The sequence below is a fragment of the Eutrema salsugineum genome, unplaced genomic scaffold, assembly GCF_000478725.1.
Source record: "Eutrema salsugineum unplaced genomic scaffold, Eutsalg1_0 scaffold_4, whole genome shotgun sequence".
Classification (NCBI taxonomy): domain Eukaryota; kingdom Viridiplantae; phylum Streptophyta; class Magnoliopsida; order Brassicales; family Brassicaceae; genus Eutrema; species Eutrema salsugineum.
In genome coordinates, this window is record NW_006256686.1 from 13,222,256 (window position 1) to 13,237,901 (window position 15,646).

General features: G+C 40.2%; 2 protein-coding genes across 2 annotated transcripts; one reads left to right on the forward strand and one right to left on the reverse strand.

The window, feature by feature from the left end:
- The first annotated feature begins 2,437 nt into the window (after positions 1-2,437).
- On the forward strand, positions 2,438-4,024 carry LOC18013822 (short-chain dehydrogenase reductase ATA1). The gene is made up of 2 exons (XM_006419074.2): positions 2,438-2,849; positions 3,600-4,024. Exons 1-2 carry the CDS (start codon positions 2,456-2,458, stop codon positions 4,022-4,024), a joined length of 819 nt encoding a protein of 272 aa, XP_006419137.1. The 5' UTR covers positions 2,438-2,455.
- An 821-nt stretch (positions 4,025-4,845) lies between these two features.
- Positions 4,846-8,369, reverse strand: LOC18013823 (probable polygalacturonase). The gene is made up of 5 exons (XM_006419075.2): positions 7,762-8,369; positions 7,085-7,205; positions 6,295-6,543; positions 5,718-5,871; positions 4,846-5,643 (listed from the first exon to the last, which is right to left on the reverse strand). The coding sequence occupies exons 1-5, from the start codon at positions 8,194-8,196 to the stop codon at positions 5,118-5,120; spliced, it is 1,485 nt and encodes a 494-aa protein (XP_006419138.1). The 5' UTR covers positions 8,197-8,369; the 3' UTR covers positions 4,846-5,117.
- Positions 8,370-15,646: the final 7,277 nt, after the last annotated feature.

Genomic DNA, 15,646 nt, shown 5'->3' on the forward strand with positions numbered 1-15,646 from the left:
TAAGCTTCGGGATCATTAGTTTTATGGAAAGGAGGATACTGGATTTTGATATGACGCAGCTGCTGTCGTAGAGGATCATAATCTCGACCATGTCCTCGGCCTCGATCTCGTCTCACAGTTTCTCTGCTATGATCAGAAGCTTCGTCCTCCTCATAGTATTCTGGGTCTGATTCCAGGGTAACTCGATGCCCAGCAATATATTCCTCTCGGCGGTGCTGAGGATCTACCCTTGGGCCATCTCGTTCTGCACCAGTAGGATTCCTCCTCGGATTAAACGTAGTCTCTCTGCCCCCAATCTGGCTTCGACTGGACTTAGCTTTAGTCCTGGCTTCGGAAGGTGTTGGGTGGCGTGGAAGTTTCCGTGAAGATCCTATGTGCCCTTTACCCTTTGCTAAGCGCATTGCTTCCGAAGGAGTTGGAGTTTGAGACGACTCTTCTCCACTTGCACTGAGGTCTTTGAGCAGATCCGTCATCTTCGTCTCGAACTTGTCATTGAGTTGTTCGATTTGTTGTGTGAGCTGAGTTGCTATGGCTTGATTCGCTTCTTTAATTTGTTGAGACATTGCTCGGTTCAGAGCTTCCATCGCCTCAGCCGAAAGCTCCATGGTACCTGAAAATTTTAAAAATAAAACTCGCAGTAACTTGTTCTAGAAGAAATCACAAAAACAGCAAAACTAAACTCATCATAAAAAAAAAAAAATAAACGATCCCCACGAAATCTAAAAACAAACTTAACGAAACTAATGAAATTTAACGAAATTTTTTTTTTTTGTAAACCTAACTAACGAAAATACAAGACTCTCTTATCAAATCTAAACGAAACAGCCGAAAAATACAAAGATTTTAGGCCTAAACGCAAACGACAACTCGAAGACTCCTAACGAATGCGAAACACGAAGACTATCAACGAAAACGATAACGAAACAAACCCTAGACACGAAACAATAAGAATCGACCTAATCAAGAATTCAAACGATGAAAGCAGAGATCGACACCAGCTAATCTACGTTTAGAATCGAAAATTTCAAAGTACAGAGATTAGGGTTAGAGTTCGCTCAGCCTTTGGTTCAGAGTTGGCTCTGATACCACGTGATACGATCCTAGATGATCGACTCTGAAGGAAAGGCAACAGACAACGCGAGATCGCGATTTGAATGGATAGATGCGATGAAAACGGTTTAAGGAACAGTGATGGTGGTGCGACGAAGATGCGATGGTATCGTGTAGGTGTTATAGTGATCGCGACGATGTATCGAGATGGTGGTTATGCGGATCGAGTTGAAGACTCGATATGGTTGTGTGTGGCTCGTCGCAAAGGGATCGATGATGGTGATGAAGGAGAGATCGATTCGATGGGGTGGTGGTGGTAGTGTGATAATCGAACGGATGATGATGGAGAGATAGTAGAATCTCTTGTAAACAGATTAGTTTTAAGAAATTCGAATTTCAGAGTTTTTAGTTCTCAGAAATCAAAGAGAGAAGAACACGTTAAAAGTTTGATCAAAATTCTTCACTGAATATGACATAGGCGATTTTCTCTACTTTATAGAGTAAGAGAGAAAATCGCAGCCCTAATAACAAACTACACGAAGTCTGAAAAAAAACAACACGAAGTTTGATTTAAAAATAAAACAGCGAGGCGTCCCTTCTAAACCTAAGTGGTGCGCCTAAAACAACTAGTGCACAAGTCATTGTGACTTTGCACGTTATTACCCATTAGTAACAACTTCTAAGTAACTCGACGTAGCAACGATTTCTGCCTCGTTAAAAACCTTGGAGAAGAACCTCCTTGCCTTCCAAAATCCTCACCAAGGAAAAGAGTACAGAATCATCACCTAAGTTACCTAGTCATTGTTACTGGATTCTTCATTCTTCAAGATAGAGATGTTGAAGATGTGAGCTCCAGCCTCCTGGTGATCGCTGTCCTCTATGGCAATGAGTGCGTGAGCCTCCTTAGCCATCTCTCTAGCTCTGGAACGAGTGATCCTGCCAGCTACCTCTGGTTTCTCCTCCTCTGAGCTGGTCACGATCATATCATCCTCCAGGGTTAGGGTTGCGGGATTGAGCCTCCAGGCCTCAGGAATTAGGTTTTCACAATTCTACCAAAGAAAATTAAGATAAAATCAGCTACGATATATTAATTTTTAAAAGAGTGATACATATATTAATTCTGATATTCTGATGATTTGATGTTAGACTTGAGAGTAATATCATGTTCGGTTAAAAATTACATTTCGTTCATTATTTAAAACTCTCTCTCTCTCTCTCTCTCTAATATATGCATTAAACTTGCATGAACGCAAAGCAGATGAATAAACTAAACAAGTGAAAGAAATTAAAGTAGTTGGTGGAAAGGTAAAGAGCATGTCTCTAATTAATAAGAAACATAAGAACAGGTATTATAAGAACAAGATCGAACATCAAACATCTCAAGGGAAAAGTAAAAAAAACTTCAATGTCGAATTTAAAAAAAAAATTAAATGAGAAGGTAGCTATAATAACAGGAGGAGCAAGAGGGATCGGTGCGGCGACGGCTAGACTGTTCGCAGAGAACGGCGCGTATGTCATAGTCGCGGATATCTTGGAGAAAGAAGGCGTCCACGTGGCAGATTCCATAGGCGGGTGTTACGTGCATTGTGATGTGTCCAACGAAGCTGACGTGGCGGCGGTGGTGGAGCTAGCCATGAGACGTAGAGGGAGGCTGGACGTGATGTTTAACAACGCCGGGATGACTGTGAACGAAGGTAGCATCATGGAAATGGACGTTGGGATGGTTAACAAACTTGTCTCCGTTAATGTGAATGGTGTCGTGCATGGCATTAAACATGCTGCTAAGGCCATGATCAAAGGTACAGATAGGCGTATTACTACATAAATTAGATATGATGTGAATTTTTAATTTTTTTCCTCGTGAATGTTTTAATTTGTGGTGTCCAATCAGATTTTCGGTTTATATATTATATAAACTAAGGCTTCTTTGCTAGATAGCTAAAGTTTTGGTTGGAATCGATAGAAAAAAAAAAAAAATAACAAGTGTATTTCTTCGTGTATAACTTGAACAAATAACATGTAAATTGGCATTTTATCAGCTAAAAACTAGTCATGCTATTTTTTTTATCCGTCGTTATTGAAAATAAAAGTGTAGAATTTGACTTTCTAATATATTTTCTGTTAAGAGTAATTGGTAATTAAATAATAATATCAGACGGTTTCGGTTATGATTCAGATACTTAAAAGAAACTTATGTGATTTTTTTTCTTGCTAGGAATGTAATTATCATTGAAAATGAAAAGTACTTGAGACTTTACTTATTGTTTAACCTATACAATTGAAAAAAAAAAGCATAAAAGCAAACACAAACATGGAAGCAAAGACTAATTAATTAGATTATGTAAGGTTTTGTCCATGCTCTGAATTTTAAGAAACATATGTTTGATGAAAGCAGTCTTAGGTTTAAGTTGGTTTGGTATAGGTTACTGTTCATAGTTTTCTTGTTACGTCTGTTTTGATGGGTATCATTCAGATGAGAGATTGCACAGCCCTTATTTTAATTGTCAGACAACTAAAACTTAGTTATGATGCATCTAAAAACGCAAAAGGGGGAGGAGGCGGGTCGATCATATGCACATCGAGCTCATCAGCGGTAATGGGAGGACTTGGAGCTCACGGCTATACGCTTTCGAAAGCAGCCATCAACGGACTGGTGAGGACAACGGCTTGCGAGCTCGGCTCTCATGGCATCCGCGTGAACAGCGTCTCTCCTCATGGAGTTCCCACTGACATCTTGGTCAATGCGTACCGTAAGTATCTAAACAATGACAAAGTTGATGTGGCTGAGGTCACTGACATTGTGGCTGAGAAAGGGAGTTTGCTGAACGGAAGGCCCGGTACAGTGGAGGATGTGGCTCAAGCAGCTTTGTTTCTTGCAAGCCAAGAATCTTCGGGGTTCATTACCGGACATAACCTTGTCGTTGATGGTGGTTACACTTCCGCCACTAAAACCTTGAGAGCTATGTACAATTAGTTTTCGTCTTTTGGTGAATGAATCAGAAATCTTGGAGAAGTTTATTTTCCAAGGTTATTATGGAAAGGAACTATTAAATAAATATTTTCTAACTACTTATTTCAAAATCTGTCCTTAACCACCAAAAACGAAAATCATGTAATCCTCTTCTTTCTTATAATTAAAGAGCTGATGTTGAAACTAATGGTTTAAAAGATATGTACGTTTAATCAAAATTTTCTTCTCTCACCTTTTAAGTTTCATAATATCGCCATTGCTATCAACTACTTAACTAAAGATTATGAGGAATTAACTTTGTGTAGACACTACCGTCGTACATGTTATTGATAAGCCCTTAAGGGTTTATACTACGCAGAAGAGAAAGAATCGTGAAGAAGAACAGAGAAGAGAAGGATTGTTCAGGAAATGGATTGATCGTTGAAGAATTTGAGCTGATATGGATAAGTGAAGCGAGTCAATGGTCAACAGAAACAGAGAAGAAGATATAAGAATAGTATAAATAGAAGTTTGTAATTCTGTTTTTAATATGGAATTTGTATTTTCGTTCTGGAGGTTGTTAGAAATTTAGTCTCTGCAATTTAGTGATTACAAGAGTCTGTTCTTGTTAATCGAGTTCTTTGGTTCATTCAACATCTGAGAGTCTCGGACTTGGATCAATCTTGTAATTCTCTTTTTAAGTGAAATAAAATCGACTGTTTCTCTTAACAGTGATCTATGATTTATGATTGAGAGATTAAACAATGTAACTTTTGTTGTGCTGCAATTAAGCATTTAGATTTCCAAAATTAAGCATTCCCATTTATGAGGTAACAAAGATTATATGTCTATACAAAAGCAATAATCTCAACTTTCTGGAAACGTAGTACTTTCGAGTTTCACGATTTATGAGTTTTTATAACAAAGCTAGAGAGAGAACCCAATAAAAGGATAAATGATCAATGGAAAAATTCCTCTTCGTGAGTGCCAAATACAATTTAGTCTGTGACCGATGATGACCTGCTTTGGTTTCAGGATTCCTCTGTATATGTACAAACTCCAACGAAACAAATCTGTTGCGGAGGCCAACCAAACCCATGTTTGTTGTTGGTTAGACTCAGATCTCGTAGTCTATATCTGTTGCATTCTGGGAATCAGATTGTTTCACCAACTGTTCCTGTTCGTCATACCGATCAAGGTTATCACACGGAGCAGGGAAGATGGTGCCTATCACACGCCCTTGCACGTACGCACACTGAAATATGTGCTTTTTCTTGTACGTTATCCCAACTGACATGTCCCTGAAGGTTACATTTTTAACCGGAATTTCTTTGCTTCCTTGGATACGCACTGGTACACGCACTCCTTGACCGTAAACACCTGTGTAGTTTATGTTCTCAAGGACCGGGAAGGCTTGGGGATTGAATCCACCATCTGGGTGCTCGTTGTAGTCCGTTTTAATGACAATGCCAACTCTCAGTTCATCTAATGTGACATTCCGGAATGTTATATCCCGAACATACCCACCTCTTCCAGGTGCGGTTTTTATCCTAACTCCACGCCGGGAGCTCCAAATCAGAATGTTCTCCACGGTGATATTCGATACACCACCAGACATCTCGCTTCCTATTGATATACCAGCACTGTTTTGCACAGAGGCTTTAGGTATATGTAGTTATTAGATCAACATCAATTAGGGAAAGCTATTCTCTCTTACCTAACCATGGAGCGGATGATGAGGTTACGGATGAGTATGTTCTTTGAAGGGCGTCCATAGGTAGTTCCATACTGGTCCCAACCGCTCTTTATTGCGATTCCATCATCCCCAACGCTAATGTAAGAGCTCTCAATTATCATGTCCTCGCACGAATCTGAGGCACAACAAGAAGATATTAGCCACCATCAAAGCCAACTGGTTTACACAGAACGCCCAAGCCCATACTCTGAATAAGATTTGTATCAGTAAGATCATATGTTCGGTGCCATATGCTTATTAGCAGCACTCGGATACAATGAAAGGAGCTGTGTCGCTCTTCGGCATATGGAATTCCTGATATTTACATAATTCAGTTGCTAGGATCCCAGATGCAATTTGGGTACTCAAGATTTATCGCCTTTTTGTTTCATTGATATTCCAGAATTAGACCTAATTTATCACTCTAATAAAACCCATCTTGCTGCTCATGCCATCTTGAATGTTTCACTTGCTCATTATAGGTGTCGTTGCAATCATGGATTCATTTTCTTCCTATATAACTGAATTGCATTGTGAGCACGAAGTGGAAAATACTAACCAGGATCGATACCATCAGTGTTTGGGGCTTCGAACACAGGTGCCAAAATGGTCATATTTGTGATTGTAACATTTTTGCAGTCGTATGGGTGAAGTGTCCAAAATGGAGAATCACGCAAAGTGATATTGGCAAAAACAACGTCGCTTGACCACATTATCTGCACCAGTGGTCCTCTAGTGTGGTTGAGCAGCTTTTGGCGATACTTCTTCCACCAAGTTTGCCCCTGCCCGTTGATGCTACCGTTATTTCCTGTTTTCCATCATAGATAAGCCATCATTCAAACAGTTAATGGAATAAAAGCCAATGTTTGTCAGAGATAGAACAGGCTATTAGTAACAAAAGTTGGATAATATGAGTGAACTGAAAAGGAGACTTTGATTATCTAACAGAGGAACTTAGTCGATTCTTGTCCCGAGACTACGGTTAAAGCTCTTGTCCAGCTAAGAGAAACAAATAACAAGTTTCATCCAGCTTATAGAGATATCATTGATACATTTCAATTTTCCTGCAAGAGCCTGGTTGCATCTAGAGCTTAAAATAGTGTTGAGGTTGAAAATTATTATTCGGCAACACCAAACGTTTTGGTTGAGCTTAAACAGTAGAGCTGTGGTTTACTTTTACATAACCTTGATATGTGAAAAGCCCTCAAAATGCAGCTACAGCCAAAAATGCTTAACCGTGCGAGCACATTCTTAACAATTATTGAATTAAGAAAAATCACATTTGAAACTCAGTTCTCTTGAAAGAAAAACAGTCCTCCCAAGAGAGATTTACAAATCCATTGACTGACCTGTGACGACAACATCTCTGAGATTCTGTCCGTGAATGAAACTTCCATAGCGAGGTCCAGGATGCTCTCTTCCATAGCCGTATGATGGTAAAGGAGGAAGAAGGGGCCATAAATTTTCATCCTAGGCAAGTTAGCATGAAAACCATTGTAATAAATAAAGCTATAAAAGACAAAGCCCCCTCAAATTATCAATAGGACCAATTCAATATCAATAAAAAAATCACTCTTAAAATTTCTAGGTGTAGCTCTCGATTGGTTAATCATTGTTAACCTTAGATGAACCACGCAATGGGCAACATTAAGCTACACTCTCTACTAACTCACAACTTCATAGCCCAACCAAAATCAATAGAAAGGAATCATTCCAGGAACAAGAAAGTAAGAGTTGCCTTCAGAAGGTGTAATTTGTCTCAGTGTTAAACTCAGCAAAAGCTTGAAGAAACAAATCAAGTTTCACATTTAATTTCGTAGAATTTTCCTTCAGGGCAACTGTTTCAGTATCAAAACCCACATCCCTCCCTGAAAAAAGTCTGAATTTTTCACCAATTCTTAATGAAAAAATTCGTGATTCAGGAACCCATTAGCATACAATATTCGATTGCAGAAGGATCAATAGTTCCAATCATATTCTTAACTAGAAAAGAAAAGCATGAAATCAGAGCAGAAACAAAACTAACCTGCACGGCAAGGATCTCAGCGTTCTCGGCGAGGAAAAGTGTTATGTAACTTGTGAGATTAAACGGCGCTGTGAGCCACTTACCAGGAGGCACATTGAGCTGCCCACCTCCTCTTTTCCCAAGCTTTGAGATCGCAAAGATAGCTTTCTCGAACGCCTCAGTGTTCATCGTGACGCCATCGCCCACCGCACCGAAATCAGTGAGATTGAAGGCAACGGGTCTAAGCTGGGGAAATCCGCCGGAAGAGACGGCGGCTGCAGCGGTCGCTGTCCACCAGAAAACGGAGAGGCCACCACTAACGCCGTAGAGAGAGCCTCCTCGGCCGGTAACGCCGCCGAATTGCCAGATGAATAGGGAAGCGAAGGTGGCGATCCAGAAAACAGAGACGAGAGACTTGTGGGAAGAGAGGAAACGCCTGGGTAGGGGTTCCACCATTTTTTTGGGATTAGAAGTTCGAATTGGAGAAGAAGAACAATGGAGGAGAAAAGGAAATCTAGGGAGAGATTTTAGATCTTGAGATTTGGGTGAGATGTTAGTAGTCAGAAACTGGTGAAAAAGGGATTCTTGTGTGTTTTGCGAGATTTCTGATTTTTGAAAGGAAGAGTGAATCTAAAGGGAACAAACACAGACGAAGTGTGTGTTTAGTTTGTTGAAACTAACGTCTCAGAAAAGCGATTAAGGCATGGCTTCTGAGTTTTAGATTTTGGTTTTTAAATTTTTGGTTTTTGATTTTTGCTGTAGATTTTAGTTTCCTTTAAAAAAAAAAAATTAAATAAAATAATTATTAAAAAGGAGAACACGTCACCATAGACGATTTTGGGCGATCATGAAAGACACTAGGATTTCATCTTCTACCACAAGTTAACGGCGAAGAATGGAGGAGGGATCGGAGCTGCAACCTCCGATCGATGAGGGTCATAGTGCAGAGTTATCTCCGCGCATAATTTCTCAAACTCCATGGGCGAATATTGTTAAAAACAAGTCATTTCTCTCGACTCACGAAGTGATAGTGGATGTAGTTGATAGTATTAGTACAGTGGAGATACCGGAGGAGATTCTGTCAAACTCGTGCCTCTATAGGATAATTTGCTGGAGGGAAGGTTTCTATCTACGGCGCCTCACGTGGCTAAGATCCACGTGATCGTCAACAAAATTTGGCCACTTGGTGATAAGAGTATTAGGGTTGATGTGTTTGTGGTAAACTCCACTACGGTGAAGTTCCGCATTAACGATGCATCAACTAGGGCAAAGATTATGTGAAGAGGAATGTGGAACATAGCAGGAGTTCCGATGCTTATTTCAAAATGGTCGCCGATGAAAGAGAAGGAGCCAGAGCCGGAGATTAAAGTTATTCCGATGTGGATTAAACTTACAAATGTGCCACATAAGATATTTTCATGGGAAGGTTTGAGTTTCATAACTAGTGCAGTGGGGAAGCCAATTCGACTGCACCCCGACACAATGCTTTGTACAAAGTTTGAAGAGGCAAAGATTTTTGTCGAGGCAAACATGACTAAGGAGCTGCCAAAAGTATATCGATTTACATCGAAACAGAGGATAGATTCAGAGGTTGAATTTATTTATCCCTGGTTACCGGTGAGATGTTCCATATGTTCAAAATGGGGGCATCTAGCTACTGCTTGTTCACCAAAAGGAGACAAAGAAATATTCTGACTGCTCCAAAGGAAGTTGCAGGAAGTATGCAGGTGATGGAAAAAAGTGCAGAGGTGAAACAGAGGGATGTGGTGATAGAAGAAGTTAGAGATGTGGTGTCACCACCTGTAGTAGTGGAGATGGCAAAAGATGTCGAGAAAGTGAATCATCACGGAGGGGAAGATGATCAATGCTGGTCAAAGGTCTCTCCAATGAAGGCGAGGAAGCAATCAGACCGAACCGAGCAAAAGGAGGGTCTCGTTGTATCTCTTTCTCAGTTTGCAATTCTACAAGATCAAAATGATATGGAAGAGGAGGTTTCAGAGGAGTTTGTTCCAGCAACCTCATCGGGACTAGATACTGTGGAGTCAGAAAAGGAGGAGGGAGAGATAGCTGATAAAGCAGATGCGAACCAGGATGAGAAGGCACAAAGGGTTCTTTCTCCGTGTGCTACTAGAGGATCATCTAAAAGCAACTCAAATTCTTTAGTTTTGAGCACGAAGGAGATTCTTCCACGTGCAACAGGCAAAAAGAAACCCCCGGCAGAAATTAAGTACGTCAGGATTCTTCTGGAATGTCCGCGGCTTAAACAAAACATGAAAACATTTCATTGTGAAGAATTGGGTAGATGGAGAGGATTTTCAGTTCGGTGGTGTCTTGGAAACAAGAGTAAAGGAGAATAGGATGAATCAGATTGGGAATTCAGTTTTTAAAGATTGGATGGTGCTTACAAACTATGAACATCATCGTTTGGGACGCATCTGGGTTGTTTGGAGATGGAATACTAGGCTGACCCCTCTTTTCAAGAGTATTCAGCTAATCACATGTTCAGTGAAGCTAGATGGCTTGGAGAAAGAATTTTTCTGCTCATTCGTATATGCATCAAACTTTGCGGATGATCAGAAGGAATTATGGAGTGACTTGAGACATCATCAGGATTCTCCAATATTGCGAAATAAGCCCTGGATCATTTTTGGTGACTTAAATGAAATATTGGAGGGTGAGGACCTTTCTGACTACCCTCAAACGTTGTCTGTTACTGCTGGTATGAGAGACTTTCAAGACCTGGTGAGACACTGCTCGTTGATGGATATGGCTTTTCATGGTCCCAAGTTCACCTGGTGTAACAAAAGGGATCATGGTACAATCCATAAAAAGCTCGACAGAGCTCTTATAAATGATGTTTGGCTACATAAGTTCTCTCAGTCATATTCGGTCTTTGAAGCGGGAGGTATTTGATAACACCTGATTTTGACCACTTTTATGGATCATTTTTAATATCTTATGCATGTGTTTTCATTCAGATTAGAAGATTTTAAGTGATTTCCATGTTTTAGAATCTCAAAAGAGTTTTCAGGTTATTTTGACAAAAGGGATGCACTTGGGAGTAAAAAAGCATGACTTTGGATAAATTCAAACTGTCGGAAGTTTGGTAACAAATGGAGGCATTCTCACCGTCTGATCATCCCCAAATGTTGTCACAGGATAGAGGAGACAACCAGCTTTCCAATACAAGTGGAAACAAAGCAATCCAACTGTTAGATCTCCAGATATGGTTGATACACTGAAGGCGAATCATCACAGTCAGAAGCTCACCCGCGGCCAAAACATCATCCGCCACGGTGCAAAATTTTAGACCGCGGGGGGCTCAATTCCGAGCCTCAGAAGCCCATATCAAAGCCCAAGTCACTCCCATCATTATTCCTGCAAGCCCTAGGCGTTCCCGAGGACTGAAGACACTATGTAAACCCCTTTTAAGTCGTTTAGAAGGGTGTGCCACATTTTTCACCAGGAACCCTAGAAGAGAAGCTCGCCCAGAAGAGGAGCCACCGAGAGGGGCACCATCGGCCCTCTTTCTTCAACCTGTTATTCGTTTCTAAACTCTGTCTATTTCAATTCTCTGTAATTCTAATTACTCTTGTGATGTTGAATTCAACTATGTCTGAGTAGTTTCCCAGTTGGGTTTTTAAGGGATTTTTCAAAGGGAATTTAATGTCTTGATCATATACTTATTGCGATTTAGGGTTCATAATCTTCTAGGAGTCCTTCGTTCATTCTTGTTCCCTATGCTGTTTCTGTTGCTAACCGCTTAGAAATTGATCTCAGTAATTGGAGCCACGAGAGTGCTGTATCGAATTACCAGACCTAGAAGTGATCGAGCGAAATCGCTGTAGGAGACGAAAGCTACCTACAGAGAATCGCGAGCGTGGATGAATTCTGTTTTTAATGCATGATCGTATTCGCAGCATGAGAGCGAGAGTTAATTGCTGTGTTGAGTGATTAGATGATTAGGATGACGACAGTTGGCTAATCTTAAATGTGTCTATTCGAGTTTGGGATCCTCACTAGTTGATTTCCTTTATCGATTTATTTGTCTTTTGATCAGTTCATGAACCCCTGCGAAAACCCTTTAGATCCAGCGATTTGTTCCCATTGTTTACAACATTTTTATTTCGATTTACACTTAGATTTAGTGACACCAAAACCAAAAACCCCCATTTGCTTGTTCTGCTAGTCTTATGTCTTGATTGATTCGCACTGAAAGCTCAAAATCTCTGTGGTTCGACCCCTAAGTACTACAGCGTACATCAGTGCACTTGCAGATATTTAGGGTTATAAATTTAAAACGTGAAGCTAGAAGTAACCCTTGGTTCTCTTAGCATCAAGTTTTTGGCGCCGTTGCTGGGGATTCTGATTCCTTTCGTTGCGAATCTCTGCTTAATTCGGTAGAACTTTTTTTAATTTTTGTTTTTCTTTGATTTTTCAGGTACTTTTTCGATGAGGGGTCAGGAACACATCCTTGATCCTCTCGCTGAAGAGGACCCTTTTCTAGATGGTGATCCATCAGATGATGAGCTTAATGACCCAATCGATGATGGTGTCGCTCGACACCAATGTCGTGGAAAAAGGAAAAACGTGATTTTGTCCAAGTTTTGAAGAATCTCTTGGGCCCAAAAGTATCCAATATTTACAAAGAAACCCAACACGTGTTTCTAGTATTTATTAGGGTTTTCAGCCACCGGTTTTGGCCACATCTGAGATTTTTTTAAGACCTTTGATTTTCAATTCATCGATACTTGAGAGAGCTTTTGGGGAAACAAGTTTGAGACTCTGTTTTGAGAGAAGATTTTGAACCCCTGTTTATTAATATATTTACTGCTTTCTGCAACCTATTCATTCATGTTTATTGCCTCAATATCCATGTTTGAGTAGTTAGATTTTTAGGTTTAGAGTTCTTATAAGGTTTCATTTAATGTTGGATTGATTGATTAGTTGGGGAACTTACTGAAATGGCAGTAGATGATTATAATCTGGGCAAGACTGAGATGGTCGAGTTATCGTACTCACTTCCACATTCAATGTTGCAAACTATGACTCCAGATACACCTCCAATGCATGTCACCAATGACAGACAAGTTTCAAGCTTGATTGCATTAAGCAGAGTGCATATGGTACGTCTTTGTGTGTCCAGTCGAGTGGAGATGGATACTGAGAAGAACCAGGAAGACTCAGATGAAGATGTCGGTGAGGAGTCCGATGAAGATGCTGAATATACTACGGATGACGAGGCAGTCAATTCTGATGCGAATGAAGATATTAAAGTTCCAGCTGATGGGGAAGATGCGGCTTACTCTGACGGGGAAGATTACAGTGTCTACAATAAAGTGAAAGATGAAGATGATGATAAAGATGAAGTCTGTATTGATAATGTCAGAAATAGATCTGGTGAAACAGGAAGAATGCCCATGTCATGGTCTGACAATATATATGTTGGGGCAAGTTTCCCTACCAAAGAGAAGCTGTTATCAGAGTTGCGATTGAGAGCGATCATGTTAAAATTTGTTTTTAAAACAACTAAGTCTACAAAGACTCTGCTTGTGGCTAAATGTCGGGTGCCAGGATGTGCTTGGATGGTTAGAGCGAATGTGAAAAATGAAGCAACCACGTTTTGGGTGACAAAGTATGTGAAAGTCCACACATGTTCAGTAGGAGAGCGAATGGCTCACTGTGGGAAGTCTACTTTGAAGTATATTGGCAGGCTGTTTATAAGTCATTTGGGCATAATTGATGGACTCACACCACAACATGTCAAGGATTCAATGAAGCATATGTTTGTCATCAAGATGGATTATACAATTTCATACAAATCTTTGATATATGCCCAACAATTGGTGAGGGGAATAACTGAAGATGGATATGCGAGTCTCCCAGCTAACATACATTCACTTAAAAAAGCCAATCCTGGAACTGTAACAGCACTCCATGTTGATTCACAGAATAAATTCAAATTCATATTTCTGGCTTTTGGAGCATTGATAGCTGGATTTCAGTATATGAGAAGAGTTATTGTGGTGGATGGTGTCATCTAACTGGGAAATATGAAGGTACTTTGTTAGTGGCAACCGCTCAAGATGGTAATTTTCAGATATTTCCTTTGGCTATTGGAATTGTAGATGCTGAAGATGATGCTTCATGGGAATGGTTTTTTCAAAACTGCGTCAATGTATTTCAGATGGTTATCCTTTGGTGATAGTTTCTAACAGAGCTACTTCTATCAAGAATGCATGTGAATCTGTTTTCCCCATGGGCAAAACGAAGGATATGTTATTATCATCTACAACATAAGATAGTAACAAAGTTTAAGGGGAACCACTTACTGTACTTGGTCAAACGTGTTGCTTATGCGTACAATCTCTACGATTACAACCGTTGCCTGGCGGAGTTACGGCATATGAAGTCTGATCTTGCAGATTATTTGGAAGACGCCGATGTGAAGCTTTGGTCCCGTGTTCATTTCTGTGGAGACAGATACAATATCGCAGAATCTATCAGTTCTGCACTTAAGAAATCCCGAGGTTATCCCATATCATTTTTCTTGGATTTCATTCGAAAGAAGCTCGGTAGGCGGTTTAGTAAACGGAGAGAATATGCTTTGAGTCTCACAACACATAAAACTCAGAGAGTAGAATATTTGCTGGCAATTCGTGGACATTATGCAGATGCAATGGAGGTGGAACACATTGATGCTTGGAGATTCCATGTGAAAGGAGGAAACCGAAATTATTTTGTCGATTTGGAACATCGAATGTGTGAATGTGGTGTGTTTTATATCGAGAAAATCCCTTGTTCACATGCTATTACAGCTGCATTAGAGGGTGGGATTCTTGTGGATTTGCTAAACACCTAAATCTCATCAAAATCAATGCCACACTTCGCTGGATCTAGTTCCACAAGACTTTTTTCTGGGTTCTCCTCTTGGTCCATAGTAGCCTGCTTTGCTTTTACAGCCCCTGGGGCATTAACACTTTCACTTATACAAACGTTGACATCACCTGTCTCACGATCATCTTCTTTCTTTGAATAAGTTTGCAGTTTAAGGTGTCAAACAGGCATGAATATACAAATGAAAACATAAGTATTACAAATTAGTAACATGTTTCACAACTAAACATAAATAAAAGTCTGTAAAATTGGAAACAACAAGTTTTAGAAACATAAGTAAATAAGTTCACACAGTACATAACAATATCAAACATGTTCGAATTCAAGTGACCTCATTAGTATTAACTGTTGCTAACTTTCGATGATCTTGTCATGTAACGTGTTTGTATATTCGGAGAGTTTTTGGTACTAACCCCTTCACGCCCCGTGTTGCTGGTGTCCTTCTGCTGGCTCGGATCGACATTGTCTTTAACCTCTCTTCGTCAGTATGCTTCGCTTTCCCTGTTGTCACCGCCTCCAATGCACTCTCTACCGCTTCTACCATATCACTGAGGAGTTTGATCTGCTTTGTACAGCTACCAAGACCATTCAGCATCTTGGTTGAGAAGCCTTTGAAGCATTGGTCGAAGTACTCTTTCATAGTAGCGACAACTCCGACCCCTTGATCGCCCATGTAAAAGGCGGCAGATGCAGGGTTTCTTCCGGCTTGATTCATCTGAGGGAATGCTCCTTTTCTCTGCCTCGACGGTGTATGAACCTAGAACACCTTCCAGAGGCCAATGCTGTCTTGAAAACTTGAATTCACAGTCAAACATTGCATTGACAACATTGACAATGTTGGGTTCTTGTTGCAAATCATCCCAAATTCGAAACATATCCGCCAAGAGCTTAACCACACAGCGTTGTATGCGAGCCTATAAAAAAACCATTAAACAAAATGAAGTCTGCTTTGGAAGTCAACATATGAAATCTACTGCAGAAGTATACTAGTGAAGCCTAAACATTCCAA

What these genes read in the sequence shown, in the direction of transcription:
- LOC18013822 (XM_006419074.2), top strand. Translation starts at nt 2,456, where the DNA reads ATGTCGAATTTAAAAAAAAAATTAAATGAGAAGGTAGCTATAATAACA. An exon ending in TGCTAAGGCCATGATCAAAG is followed by an intron (nt 2,850 to 3,599) that starts GTACAGATAGGC and finishes AAAACGCAAAAG; the next exon opens with GGGGAGGAGGCGGGTCGATC.
- LOC18013823 (XM_006419075.2), bottom strand. Translation starts at nt 8,196, where the DNA reads ATGGTGGAACCCCTACCCAGGCGTTTCCTCTCTTCCCACAAGTCTCTC. An exon ending in CTGAGATCCTTGCCGTGCAG is followed by an intron (nt 7,206 to 7,761) that starts GTTAGTTTTGTT and finishes TAACTTGCCTAG; the next exon opens with GATGAAAATTTATGGCCCCT. An exon ending in CACTGATGGTATCGATCCTG is followed by an intron (nt 5,872 to 6,294) that starts GTTAGTATTTTC and finishes GTTGTGCCTCAG; the next exon opens with ATTCGTGCGAGGACATGATA.